This window comes from Trachemys scripta, chromosome 19 (assembly GCF_013100865.1).
Source record: "Trachemys scripta elegans isolate TJP31775 chromosome 19, CAS_Tse_1.0, whole genome shotgun sequence".
In the NCBI taxonomy this organism is placed as follows: domain Eukaryota; kingdom Metazoa; phylum Chordata; order Testudines; family Emydidae; genus Trachemys; species Trachemys scripta.
Window position 1 is genome coordinate 3,435,332 of NC_048316.1, and position 15,427 is coordinate 3,450,758.

A 15,427-nucleotide genomic window follows, 5' to 3' on the forward strand; every position below is an offset into this window, starting at 1 on the left:
GCCTGCAGCCGGCTCGCCGCTGTCCCCGGGCTCAGGCAGCACCTGCAGCAGCTTGCCCCCCTTGCGCAGCAGCTCCGGCAGGCTCCTCCCCGCGACCCCGTACTTCTGGGGGCCGCGCAGGCTGCGGATCTTGAAGGCCTTAGGCCGCGGGGCCATGGCCCAGCCGAGACCGGGGCCCGAACCGCTGGCATCAGCCGCTTCCGGGCCCTAGCGCCGCTCCCTTGCAGTTTGCGCATGCTCAAAGAGACAGCCGGCTCCGGACGCCGTGAGCGTTACCGAGGCGGAAGCAGTCCCCCGCCATAAGCATCAGGTCTGGCGCATGCGCGGATGTGGCCCGGCCGCGCGGCGGGATGCCGCGCATGCGCAGGGGCGTGTCCTAGGCCGGTTGCCATGAGAGCGGTGGCCCTGGCGATGGAGCCGGAGTGAAGTAGGTGAGGACGAGGGCTGCAGCGGGGGGGAGCGTTGCCCCGCTCGGGGTCCTGTCATGCCCGAGGTGAGCGGTAACGTGTGTCCCTGCCCGACGCCGCCCTATGGGGACCCCCAGACCCAGCCGGCCTGGGCAGGGCCATCCCCGCCCCCCCCCCCCCCCAACTGCGCTGCCCTCCCGTCCCTCCGCCCCCACAGCACCCCCGTGCTCGGGCCTGGGGCCTCTGTCCGAGCCCCGCTACCTCCGCCGGCCCTGACAGCGGGCGCCGCCCTCGCGTTGCTGGGCCGGGGGGGGCACCGCAGCGGATTGCATTTGTCTGTGACGCCCCCGCCGGAATCTTTGCCAAGTTCTTGGTTTACAAATGCACCCGGCCCCCGCGTTTCGGGCCTGCGCCCCGACCCTTCCCCTTTCACCGTCCTGGAGCGAGAGAGCCTGATTCTCACCGGGGATGAGCCCTCCCCGCCCCCCCGTGGTCAGCCCCTCTGTGCAGGCGACTCAGCAAGCTCTCCTCCCCTGACAAGGGCGCCAGTTGGGGGGGGAGCCCCCCGAGTTTCATACAGCAGGTGTGGGAGCTCCCAGGTGGCGCCCTTAACTGCAGCCCGGCATTAGGGTGAAGTTGTGCAGAGGAGAGGTGCCCCGGGGCAGGGAGTCAGTATTTTGTTTACAAACAGAGTCGGGGTGATTAAGATCAGAAAGGGGGGTGATTACATTAAGGGTATAGAAGTTTAGCCTGTGAGGGAGGAGGGTTTGATTTAGAGAGAACAGGGGATTCAGAATGAAATACAGCAAAGCACGGAGCCTAGGTTACATTCAGAAAAGGGGAAGATTTGGGAATGTAGGCAAAAAGAAGGGGTCAAACGCAGGGAAGAACTAGCAGTGTATAGAGAAGTGCCCACTCTACCTGTGTTATTTATGTGGTTTCATCACCATAGTATCTGAGGCTGCGCCTCACAACGTCTAACCTATTTCTCCTCCCAGCCCCTTGGCAAGGTAGAACAATGCTGTTATCCCCATTGTACAGGTGGAGCACTGAGGCACACACAGACTAAAGGCCAGATTTTTCAAAGGTATTTAGGCACCTCATGAGATTTTCAAATGCACTTAGAAGATTTGGTGCTTTGTAAACCCCACTAGAGATCTAACTGCATCGTTGGGTGCCTAAAAACATTTGAAATTCTGTCCTTAAAGCACAGGCTTGGGGTGGGGTCAGACAGGAAGTCAATGGCGGAGGGGAGTAGAACCCAGGTCTTTCAGGGCTAGTTCCCTATCCAGCAGACCAGCCTCTCTCTCTCTGCTGAATGCTTCAAAAAAAGAAGACTCTGATAGATGAGAGCAAAACCAAGGCAGCCAATTCTTTGAGACTCCAGCAAATGGTCCCAGGATGGATGTCCTGGTTGACAGCATGAAAAGCAGCACTGAGGTTAGGAAGAATGGAGCATGAGAGTCAGATGAGAGGAGATCGCTTAACCCAAAGAGGTGGCAGATTCTGCCCCATGCTGGGTTGTAGAGCAATGGCTGCTGTGCAATTTTACATTTTAACTGAAAACCATTTTGTTCAGTTATTTTTTTGTTCTGAGCTTGAGAAAAGGAAGGAATGAGAAAGTGTCATAAGTTTCAGATGTGTTTATGCCTCAAATTTGTAGGGTTTCAGCTGTATTCAGGCCAATTCCAGAACAAAGAACAGAAACTGCATCCACAGAGTGCATGAAGTCAACGATTTGTCCATAAAGTCCCTGAGCCAATGCATATAAAATGTGTAAATCTGGATAAGATGGCTCAGATATTTAAGTTTGAGGTATATAGTTATTGACCACTCATTATTATATGTTCACTGTGATGTTTATAGCTATGAGTGGAGGCACTGATGGCAATAGAAGTTTTACTTGATTAAAGACTAGAAGATTTGACCCTCCAACTTTCTTTCTAAAGGAAGAGCTGCCCAGAGTTCCTGTGCCTGTTTATTTTTCTTTCCTGCCTGCAGTTGCCGTGATATACCTCGGAAGTCTGTTTTTTTTTCTCAGCTTTAAAATATAGAATTTTCTTGGTGTTTGGTTTTAAATAGTCTCCCGTGAGAATGGCAACTCAATTGCTGTAGTGTTGTGTTTAAGAGCCTTCTGAAAAGTAACTAGCTTTTAAACAGAAGTAAAAACACTGTTGCCAACTCTCATGATTTTTGTCATGTGTCTCATGATAATTGTTTTCCTTAAAGGCCCAGCTCCTGGAGTCAAATGGATATGTGATGATTTCAGCTTTCATTCTTAAAGAAAAATTAAGTAGAGAAAGCTTCAAAATGTGACCCCAGTGCACCCTAAAGGCTCAAAAAGCAGAAGGCAAATAAAAAGAACCCCAAATCTGTTATTTTACATAATCTCATGATTTTAAAGCCAATCTCATGATTTTTGGTGAGCCTGATTCATCATTTTTGAACATTTGGGATTGGCAATACACCTCTACCCCGATATAACGCTGTCCTCGGGAGCCAAAAAACCTTACCGCGTTATAGGTGAAACCACATTATATCGAACTTGCTTTTATCTGCCGGAGTGCACAGTCCCACCCCCTGGGAGCGCTGCTTTACCGCGTTATATCCGAATTCGTGTCATATCGGGTCGCATTATATCGGGGTAGAGGTGTACTGTGAAAGTGACTTGAAAGTGTCAGTTTCACTCCTGTTTAAGGTTAGTTTCTAGTCTATTATTTGAAGTGTGATAACACCTCTAGGGACCCAGGAAGGTGTAGTGTAAACTCACAGTGGGCGGTTGCCCTAGTAGGATGTTTCCAAAGTTAAATGATCTACTCAAAGCTTGATGAACTGCAAAAAAGTGATAGAAAGTATTCTAGATATTTCTACAATTGTTTCAGTGTTGTATTCAAGAGTTAGTAACAAAGAATATACATTACAATTTTAAACCTAACCAGCATTCCTTAAGTGACTTGACACAAGATGTGAGAACATGTTAGTATTAGAGCTGAGTGAGTCTAATGTTTATTAAATCCTTATATATAGGAATTAGATACAGTGCTCCTATCAGCTAATTTTGAAGTTATCTGCAAAACACACACAAAAAATCCCTAGAGTTTTCAGGTGCTAAATAGCCCTTGGAATCACGGTTAAAGTTGCCCCCCACTTAACAAAATCTGTTCACTGAGAGTTGGAAGTGGGGGCTGGAGGAGTGCAGGCTCAGAGAATGTGAGAAGTGGGAAAGTGCATGTGCTGTGTTAATGCTGGCCCCTGTTTGCTGTGCATAAAGCATGATGAGGTGGCCTAGAAGTTTAGCAAAACTGAATTTCCCCCCAGGAGAACTATCTTATCACGTGAAAGTGGACCACAGTAACAAAGGGCACAGGGCAGCCCACAAGAGAACATGTTAAAGCCTGCTCCAGTCACCAGTGCAAGTGGTCAGGTTGAACTCTGTTTAATATTTTTTGTGGTAGGTTCACAGACTCCCAGGATTCTGCATGTATCTCGTTTTAATCTAATCATGATACATTTTATTTACTTTGTCAGATGTTACAGACCATTTATGTTAGTTTTCAAAACAGAGTGCAACTCGTGACAAACCAGCTTGTGAGAGTTTAAAACAGGTGATGAAGTTTGAGGCAGATGGTGATGAGAACTGAAGGTGTTCTACTTTAGACCTTTTTGTAAGCAATACGAGTACTCTAGGAGGGAGCATTTCTTTTACAGAGTTCATGAGCTTTACAGGAGAAGAGATCTCGCAATCCCTTCCTGACGCCTACTTTTTGTGTGAAACTACAATGTGCTCAGTTTTCAAAGATAACTTAATACATTACTAATAAGTTATTTTGTTGCCAAGTAACCTGTTTGCAGACCACTCTAAGTGGTGAAATGATGGATATGTTTTACAGACATTATAGAAAAGCACGTGTTATGTGTTAGCTTTATATCCTTTTCACTGTGAAATGAGTTCAGTTTTATAAGATCACTGATCAGGAGGCTGTTCTTTGATCAGAGGGATCCATGCACTTTTTTCTGCTTTTGCCTCATGAACAACTGACTACTGAATTACATGGAGTGTCTGTGATATCAGAGGTATTTCGGTAAATCTTTACTTTTCTCACTTACCAGTTCCATTCATTACATAAGAACAGCCATACTGAGTCAGACCAATGGTTCATCAAGTCCAGTGTCCTGTCTTCTGACAGTAGCCAGTGCCAGATGCTTTAGAGGGAGTGATCAGAATAGGGCAATTTATTGAGTGATTCATCCCTTGTTGTCCAGTCCCAGCTTTTAGCTGTCAGAGTTTAGGGACATCCAAAGCATGGGGTTGCATTCCTAACCATCTTGGCTAATAGCCATTGATAGACCTATCCTCCATGAACTTATCTAATTCTTTTTTTGAGCCCTCTTATACTTTTGGCTTCAGAACATCCCCTGGCAATGAGTTCCTCAGTTGACTGTGCATTGTGTGAAGAAGTACTTCCTTTTGTTTGTTTGAAACGTACTGCCTATTCATTTAATTGGGTGTCCCCTGCCTGGTCACTGGTTTGTTTTATGTGAAAGAGTAAATAACATTTCCTTATTCACTTTCTCAATACAATTCATGATTTTATAGATCTCTATCATATGCCCCCCCTTAATTATCTCTTTTCCAAGTGGAACAGTCCCAAGTCTTTTTAATCTCTCTCCATATGGGAGCTGTTCAATACCCCTATTCATTTTTGTTGCACTGCTCTGTACTTTTCCCAATTCTAATATATCTTTTTTGAGATGAGGTGACCAGAACTGCACGCAGTATTCAAGGTGTGGGTGTACCATGGATTTATATAGTGGCATTATATTTTCAGTTTTATTATTTATCCTTTTCCTTATGGTTGGTAATATTCTTTGTTTATTGTCTGCACACTGAGCAGATGTTTTCAGAGAACTACCCACAATGATTCCAAGATCTCTTCTTGACTGGTGGTAATTAATTTAGACCCCATCATTTTGTGTGTGTAGTTGGAGATTGTTTGCCAATGTGCATTACTTTGCATTTATCAACATTGAGTTTCATCTGCCACTTTCTTGCCCCGTCACCCAGTTTTGTGAGATCCCTTTGTAACTCTTCACAGTCAGCTTTGGACTTAACTATCTTGACTAATTTTGTATCATCTGCAAACTTTGTCACCTTATTGTTTCCATTTTTCCCAGATCATTTCTGAAGATGCTAAACAGCACTGGTCCCAGTACAGATCCTTGGGGGACCCTGCTGTTTCCTGTTGTTCACTGTGAAAACTGACCACTTATTTCTACCCTTTGTTGCTATCTTTTAACCAGTTACTGATCCATGAGAGAACCTTCCCTCTTATATCATGACTCTTCATGTTACTTAAGAGCCTTTGGTGAGGGACCTTGCCAAAGGCTTTCTGAATGTCTGGTTCTCATTTCCTTTACATTTAAGCCTGTTGGTTAAAATGCTTGGTTAAAATGTTTTGAATTCTTAAAATCGTGTTTTCACTAAATTGGTCCTGACAGTTTTTGGGCTCTGACAGACAGGTGGATATGGAAACTTGGTCACTGAAATCCAGTTGGAACGGCACAGAAAACAGTGTTACTAAAGTGGAAATTCTGAAATTGTGCAAATCGTACAAAATTCCCTCTGAGTTTGGAAGTTTTTATTGACTTTATTAAACAATGCTTGTAAAGTTAGCTAAAACGAATACCTTTAATATTAATGAGGTTTGATAGGATTTAGATTAAGAATCTGATGTGCTAGTATTTATTCAAGAAAGTTCCCATGAAAGTGAACAGTCATTTTGTCCAAGTAGAGACTGCAGGAGTGGGTTGTACTTATTTAGTTGTAGCTTTTATAAAATGGATTAACTTGATTTTTAAAAAGTCATTGTTTTGATCAGCTCAACTGTGCAGAATGCCACACAAAATTGGATTCGTAGTTATCAGTTCATCAGGACATGAAGATGGCTTCAGTGCAAAAGAACTGATGGTTCATGCACCAACAGTCAATGGATGGAGATCACCAAGGTACTGTAAGTGAAAGAGTTATTTATATTAAGGAAGCATTGAGGTGTCTCTAAAATATGAGATACAAGTAATTCACAGGGAAATAATTCTACCCTGGGTATCTGATTACACCAAAAAATGAGAAATCTAAGATAGAAAATCAGGATTTTGCATAGTTGCCTCTCATTCAAGATCACAAAGAGTTTGACAAAATCCAGCCCCAGTCCTGTGAACTGCTCCAGGCAGACTCCTGTGTCCACATGAGATCCCATCAAAGTCAACTGCCTGGTTCTGTCTGCCCAAAGCCGGGTGAGGGACCTCACTGGCTGTGAGAACTATGGACCAAGTTCTGTAGTTGCCTTTCATCCCACGCAGCCCTTGTCTCCCAAAACTCCAGAGGGTTCTTAAAAGGGATCCCATTAACTTGAAACAAGTCAATTTAAAAAAAAAAAAAGTGATTTTGGGCACTACATCTGCCTCGGAATCCCCCTGCCAATTTTTGTGGTTTTACAATCACTTGCCTTCTCTAGTTTTTGTAATGCTTTTCTCTCCACTTCTATTGTGTGACAGGCCCACGCAGCCAGCAGGGGGACCTGTCTATACACACTGCTGTTAAATATACAAAGTAAATTGAAAAAAGAGCCCCTTTGCCCCCCCCAAAGAAAACCAACTTGCTATATAGTGATGTTAGCAGGGCTGCACATTTTGGGGTGCCCGGGGCAAAATCTGAAACTGAGGGCCCCCACCCTGCTAAAAAAGTTACCACTGAGGGAACGGGGGTGGGGGGGAATTGGAGAGTGATCCCACACTACACTCAGCCTGCAATAGGAGCTTGGCTCTTGTCTCACAGGGCTGGGGCTGGTTCCCTGGTCTGGGATTTCCAACCTATAACGTGGAGTTGCAGAGCCATTGAGGTTTCGTCTGGCTGACCCTCTATTGTGAGTGGCACTATGACCCTGCATGCCAGGTGGCAATGTCACTTGGTTTTAGGAACCCTCTCAAACAAGGGACCTGGGCAAGCTGTCCCTCCTCCCCACATCCTTCCCAGCATGGCTCTGAATGTTAGGAGTTACTTGTAGAAATGAAAGAGAAACAATTTTTAGACAAAATGCGATTCAAGTTGGCAATAACTCTTTAAGAAGATGATTATTGAAAATTTTCTTTACTTTCAGACTCTGCCAGTATCCACAAGAAATCGTCCTTCAGATGGTGGAGAGATGTCGAGTTCGAAAGCTGCAATTACTCGCTCATCAGTATATGATTTCAAGCAAAATTGAGTTCTACATTACTGAAAATCTGCCTGAGTACTTTGCACCGTATCAGTCAGAGCGGTTTCGCAGACTGGGGTAAGTCAAAAGGTGATAAATGATGGTGTCACTTTAATCAGAAAGGTAAGATTTGGGAAGGGAGTGGTATGTTAGTCATGGGTAAAATGTTGATGTGATGTTATGCAAATAGGGAAGGGAAATTCTGTCCCCCAGCTGCGCCTGTGTAATGCCACAGTAATAAAGTTGGAAGTCACTAGAATTGTATGAGTGCAACTGAGGACAGAATTTTCCCCTGGGTTTTCAGAACACACGTGACAGCTGCATTCTTTTCTGTGTTTTTATTAAATATGGATATAGACATCTTACTAGACTTATTGACCAGTATCTCTGACATGTCATCTTTTTAAATATGCATGTGGAAGAGCACAGTTGTTGAAAGGAGAAAAATCTATCAAAACCCACTATGTATTAAGTGCTGTGTCATTATTATTTATTTGTATTGTGGTAGCACTGAGAAGCCCCAGTTATGAACCTCACTGTGCTAGGTGCCACTAACACATAACAAAAATATGATCCATATGCCAAAGAGTTTATAATCTAAATACATTGTTTCAATGTTAATATCTTCAGATAGAAAAGTCCTTTTTATTGCAGTTTTAAAGGGATGGTGGTTGCCATAACTTCAGGTGGTTTTATGCATCTCAGTTCTCTGGTATTCTATTAATAGTTGAGCATATTTAACACATCAACTCTTTTAATACATAGGCCCCAGTGCTGCAATTGTGTCCATATGTGTGGCTGCCAGAGTAGAACCCCAAGGGTTCCCTCACACGTTTTCTCAATGCGGGCTCAGGGCTATGGGGCTTATTCTACTGAAGTGATCCAAAGCCCTTGGAAGTCAGTGTCAAAACTCCTGTTGATTTCTGTGCACTTTGAATCAAGTCTGTAGAGTGCTTTTTTAAAAAGAGAAATGGCATTCTTTATTTCAGTTCTCAATACCATTTTAAAGTTTATCAAAATACTAATTTGAATGGATGTTGTATATTAACAAAATATATCTTTCTTATTTGCGCATGTTTTTACACATTTCATCTGCTTAATCAATTTTCCTTCTACAGTTATGTCTCTCTCTCAGACAATGAGAAGACCGGGTACAAAGCACGGGAGCTGAAGTCAGTCTACGTGGATGCAGTAGGACAGTATCTAAAACTCACTTTCCATAAAAATTACATCAATAGATACAATTTATACAGTCAGGTAAGATGAATTAAAATGGTGACTTGATGCTCTAAACAATATTGCAGTTGTCCAAGACTTCCGAAGCAAAAAGCTGCTTTGATTTATAAAACTAAAATTGCCAGTGGGAAGTTGTTGTGAATGAGTAATTCTCAGAAAAAATGTCAATTAAAAGTCTGGTGTCTCTTTTCTTTAATGTGCAAATTATTAGCTTCAAATTATAGGGGTCTAAAGATTTCTATTCTACACTTAAGACATTTGGATATAATATCAAGAGAGCTTTCGTCTGGCACACTTTCATCCAAGCACTGCATTGTATATTGAGAGTCTAGATAATATCTAAAGGTAAAAGTTCTCTTGCTGGCTGCTCTTATATCAGATTAGCCAGAAGTGGTATTCAGTGTATCCAGAACAGATTAATCAAGTGTGCATTTCTATGCCTCTTTTCATGTTGAGCTCTGAGTGCTTAATGTGTAATACAGCCAAGACAAACAGCTTTCTCTGCGATGGAATGCTGCTGATGTCTTGCACACCACAATACAGCGCTTTGGGATCGGATTTTTTTTGTGTAAGTGAATTAAGTAGTTACACTGCACATCTATCCAAAATGAGAGAAGCTGAGAATCAGGCTCTCTAACTTTGCATAGTTATGCTGTGTATGAATCAGACTTATGGCCCTAAAAGGGGAGTAGCAGACCACTACACCATGTTGTTTCTAGCCAAGTTACCTTTAGCTCATTTAGTAACAAATTGTTAAACATATGCATCTGACCCTTACAATGAGCTCTTGCCTACCTATGTTTGGGTGCATAGGGCCCATAGAATGTATGAATTTAAGTAATTCACTACTAGATAATTTTCGGAAAGTGATAAAAATATTTTAGAGGTGCCAGCACAAGTTGTGTAGTGGCTCAGTGCATGTTCTATAATGACGTTGTTCCAGTCTTCATAAATACAAGTAAAGTAATAATGGTCTTGTGTATCCATATTTCTTTTTAATTCTATCTTAGGTTGCTCTGGTAGCAATAAATATAATTGGGGAACCTGCAGACTACAGCAATGACAGCAATAAAGTAAGTATATAAAGATGATTATGGAAGAAAGTTTCCCTCTCAAACATACTGTCTTTGGATGTTGCTACACGTACTTAATAATGATGTGCTTCACCTAATGTAGGGTGCCTTTTGATTTTTGTTGTTGTTACATTAGTGTTGTTTAAACAGAGCTGTCATGCACTTATTTTCTGTTTTTTGTTTGGTTGTTTCTTTTTAATGTAATTTTGAAAAGAAATTCCCTTTGGAAGGAGTAAACCAAAATAGCATCATGGAACTGAGTATGTTTGTATTTTCAGCCTTTTAAAATGCACAGATTATTTTACATGTATGTGTACATGCAGTCCACTATGTAAAATGCAAAATGTCCCCCTTCCTGGCTTTGGAGTTAACAAAGCAACAACAAGGTAGCAAATTTCAGGTCCAGCCTTTTCATCAGGCTGGGTAGTATTCCTCACATTGGACTGCTCAACCCGCACCCTCGTTTCTTTATCCTAAGAGTCACTTCCATCTCCCGATCCACAGAAGTGATGGTCCAGTAGAACCTACTTAACATTAACCCTACTAGATTCTCACCTGATAATGAAGTGTGGTGTTTCAGGCAACTGCTGTTGTTCTCTTATAGTACAGTAAATATAAATTATAGAGTTTTATTTTCAAACTTCCTCTGTAATTTGCGTATAAGAGAATAGTTCTGCCATGTTTACTTTTACTGTTGTGCTAAACAAAACTAGTATTTTGTCAGAGATGTAGTAAAAACTCTACTAACATTGTGAGACCTTTTTATATATGTGAGTTTGTTTGAAGATACTGTTAATTCAACTTAGTTATTTAAGTCTAAATATAGAGGCATATAGGAAAAGGTGTGACATGATGTCTCACATTTAATTGTTTGAATCTACAGTTTCTATCCTCTTCACAAAAAAATTGGTGACATTACATTAACCTTTTTCTTCCAAAGCCTTCAAGAGAGAAGCTGATTGACCATTACCTTGGGAACAATCCAGATGACCTAACCTTAGATGGAACATACCTCGGGTAAGATTTGTCTGCTGAGATTTGGATCAGAGGAGTTAATAAAGCTAGTGACATCATGAGCTATAACTAAAAACAATTTAGGTGCCAGAACTTTGTCATTTCCAAGCTGTGAATTGTGCTGATTATTGTTGGACTTCAGCACTTAATTATGTCTTACATGCTTGGTGAATGAACAGTGTGCAGACACATTCTGTTGGGTCTTATTTCTTCATCAGCCACCCTTGTGTCTTATTTCTCAGAAACATTGTTGTTCCTTAAATGCCAAATTTGAACCCAAGCGGTTGTTACCAAATTGATAGCACTAGCTATTCTTGGCATCTTGTTAACCAGCACAACTTTAACTACCATTCATCCTATTTTCCTCTTTAACATTTACAGTGTGGTTGCCATCACAACATGTATGCCGGTAGTCAGGGATTCAGCCAATGTGGTGGCACTGCAAATTTGGCCAGTGGTGGTAGTTCTATCAGCTAACAGACGAGGAGAGTAGTTTGGCTAACAGACTAGCCTATACTTTCCAGAAGCTAGCTAGATCTCTGAGTTACTCTCCTACTGATATTATTGTCATAGCAAACAGCCATGTAACTGTCAGAGACCACCAACAGCCAACCCTGTATTTCTCAGTTAGGCTTTTTTGGCTGCATAATTATATGGCCCACATTTTCAAACCTCTACAAAAGCCATACACATTGTGCCTACAGAAGCCCTCTTTTGGGCATGCAGATCAAGTAACTGACTCAGTTAGTATGCCAGTAAGTGTGCAGTTACTTGATTTACACACACGTTGGTTTTTGCATGTGTTGTTGGACAATCTGTGTCCATTGCATGGGATTTTGATATTTTAGCCTATAATACTTCCTGCTTGTTCTGATCAAATTGATCCAATTCTAGCATTATTTGATCAGAATAATCAGCAGATGATTGAATTATCTGTGTGACAACTGGAGGAAATATCATAGCATGCCTGGTACACAAAAACACTCTATCACAATAACACAATCTTTTAGTTTTCAGGAAACTTATTTTTCTGGATCTTTTTTTCTTTGTTCATTTTAAAAATGTTAGCATCTCACTTAGAAGAAGAGACTGTTATTCTCAGTGATAAATTCATATATTTTTAAGGTCAGAAGGAACAATTATGATCATCTAGGATTCTAGTCTCAACTGTATAACACAGACCTTATAGAAATTACTGGGTGAAATGCTATCAAACCCCTATCTTGTGGTTGGGTTAGAGAATATATTTTTAGAAAGACATCCAATTGTCATTTAAAGACTTAAATGATGAAGAATCTACCATGTTCCTTGGTAAGCTATTCTAATGGTTAATTTCCCTTGTAAGTAGGAGTTATTTTCTTTTGAATAAAAGACAATATTCTCTGGACATTGAAAAATTGTTTACTTACTAAAATCACTGCAGTCATAGCAACATTGACTAGTGCTAGAGGCAGTATTTTCCAGTTTATCTCATTTGGAGGAAGAAGCACCTCAAAGTGGATCTGGGAGGAAGAGGATTTGGTGAATGATGGAAATAACAGGAGTATAATAATTAGCTATTACCTAGTACTTTAAATCTTCAAAGCCATGTATAAACATTATAACATCTGCTCTTCTTCCTTAGAAAATCTCAATGACCATAGTCTTGAGGAGCTCTTTCATTTACATAGAAATGTGATAATTTAATCATATAGATGTCACTGAAAACAACAGATCACATCAAAGTCTCGGTGGTGGTAGGTCTAGACCATTGAGTTAGGCGATAGCATATCCACTAAACTTCAGTGTAGAGTAAAATGGAAAATATACATTTGTTTAAATATTCTTTTGGTTTCAATAATAACTTTACAAGAGCTAAACTTGTATTTCAAGGTAAAACAGGAAAAATGTGACTTTGATGAGCCATTTAAAATAAGTGAGATCCACAGTATTCTGAAGAATGAGAAAAATAATTGTCATCTTAATATATATATTAATCTTCTCACAGCAAAAAGAGAAGGAATATATTGTAAGTGGTGCTTCAGATTTAACCTCAAAAATATCTTTTTTTTCATTCTCCAGAAAACCTGACTCTATTTCACCACTGGATGATTTGGCTTTTGATATGTACCAGGATCCAGAAGTTGCTCAGATAATTCGTAAACTGGATGAGAAAAAGCATGAAGCTGTCCATCATGAATGTTATGACTATGCCAAGAAACTCAAACAAGCTATTGCTGACTTGCAAAAGGTACTGTTTAATGACTGTTATGTCACAAATCCATGAGTTTTTCATTTGGCCATAAGGTGGTCCTCAATCTTTGCAGTAAAATACATTTGTGGTGGCTGCAGGTCACCCTTTTGGTGTGTTTAAAAATAACAAATGAAGAGTCAGACAATTGAGTCTAGCTGGAATTCTATATACATTTAAAAGAATGTGATTTCCAGCAACCTTAATGACATGAAAGCACCATTTTTCAGGTTGGGGAAAGACTCGGGCGGTATGAGGTAGAAAAGCGCTGTGCTGTAGAGAAGGAAGATTATGATCTTGCTAAACAGAAGAAACAGCAGATGGAAGAATACCGCCTGAAGGTGTATCAGCAACTGGAGCTGCACAACCTTCTGGATCCAGAGCTGATGGTAGGGATCACTAGTCATAATATAAAAATAAACACATGGTGACTTGACTCATAAGGCTTTATCAAGTTGTATTATAAATAGAGATGTGCCTGAGAAGCTAAAATAAACTCATGGGATAGGACTCATAAGATAATTGTCATAGAGTATTTTTGTTAAATCTTTATATTTTTTTAATATTGTTGGATTGTTGGTTTGTTGGATTGTTAGTTGCTCATATAGCATCAGAGGTTGGCTTTCTCTGCCGTTGATCTGTACTCATCTAGTTTTTCCAGCTATATACACTTAATGGTCTATAAATAATAATGAAAAGGCACTAACATATCACAGTTACACTAGATATACTCACGTGTTTTGTCACAGATTTTCAAGGATAAAAGAAACCATTAGATCACTTAGTCTGACCTAAACGTAACCAAGACACGAGGCTTTCTCATATTTCTAAGCACCTCTTGTTGTTACTGTCAGACATGCATAAAGGGCTTCTGGTGGCATCACTGCAAACCACAGGAGTTCAAAATGAGTGACATACCACAACCCTAAGGTGTATTTATAGCTTAGAAAGCTATTGGAAAGCATTATTTGCCAATTAGGGTGAGGCTGCTTATAATCTGTTGTCTTCTCCCTTGTGTTGCTTTGCGGTTATGCCAGACACCTGCATTTAGAGCCATGATTTCCACTCCTTTTTAAAAGTGGAGTTGTAGTGTTTATTCAAAAGCAGCTGATATAGTAATGGTGCCTGAGCTTCACTTTTAGAATTTTATTTTGAAGCAGTGTACTGAAACCTTCTTGTACAAAACTGCCCTTTCTTTTCTCAGATCCGAAGACCTCCTGAATTGCCACTTGAGCCTGTGGTTTATTCAGTTAGCCCTCGGCAAAAGAAACCCATGCAGTCACCCCAGAATGAGAAAACAGAAGCACAGAAGACTGAGCCTTTGCCACAAGAAAAGCCACCCAAGACAACTTCCCCTGAGCCCATTGTTCCTGAACACTCCGCTTCTCCTGTTGCCCAGCCACCTGTCTCTGTAGAGGGTTTTCCAAAGACAAATGTAAGTGATCTTGTTTATCTGAGTCTTCTCTGCTTCTCTGATTTGAGGCCTCCCACATTTGCAAGAGATCATCATATAATCATGTCCAGCCAAAAGTCACCTTTCTTGGCCATTTCTATAGGAATCTACCAAAGAAAAGATTTTCTTATTACATTCAGCTTCCTATAAAAATCTGATCATCTTTTGGTTATGCTGATGTCTCATATGGCATCAGAGGTTGGCTTTCTCTGCTGTTAATCTGTGTTCATCTAGTAGTAATAACGTTTAGCATTTCTTGTGAGAGACTCTTGAAAGCCTTTACAAACATTCATGCAGTCTGAGTTAAGTAAGATTATACCCAATTTACAAATAGGGAAACTGACATAAAGAGAGGTTAAGTGACTAGTCCAAGGTCACACTGCTGATTCACTTCAGAGCTGGGCTACAAATCAGCCTGTTCCTCTAATGATCTCATAACACTCCTCTTTTATAAATTATCATGTGTGAGTCCAGGCTCAGGGCCAAAACAGCCGCAAAGAATGTGGTGGAATGAGACTGAAGAACATAGTAATGGCTTGATGGCACATGCACCACGAGGGAAAGTAATCCAGGCAGTAATCGTAATAAAAGTTTTGGAACCAGAAACACTAAGCGTACGTCTACACTGCAATTAAAACGTCATGGCTGGCCCGTGCCGGCTGACTAGGGCTCGCAAGGCTGGGGCTGCAGGGCTGTTTCATTGCAGTATAGACATCCAGGCTCAGGCTGGAGCCAGGCTCTAGGATCCTGTGCAGTGAACA

At 41.2% G+C, this 15,427-nt stretch overlaps 2 protein-coding genes across 7 annotated transcripts in view; one reads left to right on the plus strand and one right to left on the minus strand.

Annotated features, from left to right (window-relative positions):
* DFFB (DNA fragmentation factor subunit beta) overlaps window positions 1-237 on the minus strand; it is a 6,891-nt gene extending 6,654 nt beyond the window's left edge. Inside the window, exon 1 of one of the 2 annotated variants that reach the window (XM_034753401.1) lies at window positions 43-237. In XM_034753401.1, coding sequence (XP_034609292.1) covers window positions 43-156 — 114 coding nt within the window. In that variant the 5' untranslated portion in view covers window positions 157-237. The remainder of the gene's footprint in view (window positions 1-42) is intronic. The other variant, XM_034753400.1, reaches the window with a different exon arrangement.
* A 67-nt stretch (window positions 238-304) lies between these two features.
* The window catches only part of CEP104 (centrosomal protein 104), a 34,665-nt gene continuing 19,542 nt past the window's right edge, over window positions 305-15,427 (plus strand). For 2 of the 5 annotated variants that reach the window (XM_034753395.1, XM_034753399.1), the window contains exons 1-9: window positions 365-493; window positions 6,287-6,413; window positions 7,565-7,738; window positions 8,779-8,917; window positions 9,907-9,969; window positions 10,910-10,986; window positions 13,045-13,213; window positions 13,444-13,602; window positions 14,418-14,648. In XM_034753395.1, coding sequence (XP_034609286.1) covers window positions 6,301-6,413; window positions 7,565-7,738; window positions 8,779-8,917; window positions 9,907-9,969; window positions 10,910-10,986; window positions 13,045-13,213; window positions 13,444-13,602; window positions 14,418-14,648 — 1,125 coding nt within the window. In that variant the 5' untranslated portion in view covers window positions 365-493; window positions 6,287-6,300. Of the gene's footprint in view, window positions 494-6,286; window positions 6,419-7,564; window positions 7,739-8,778; window positions 8,918-9,906; window positions 9,970-10,909; window positions 10,987-13,044; window positions 13,214-13,443; window positions 13,603-14,417; window positions 14,649-15,427 lie in introns of all 5 variants that reach the window. The other 3 variants (XM_034753398.1, XM_034753396.1, XM_034753397.1) reach the window with 3 other exon arrangements.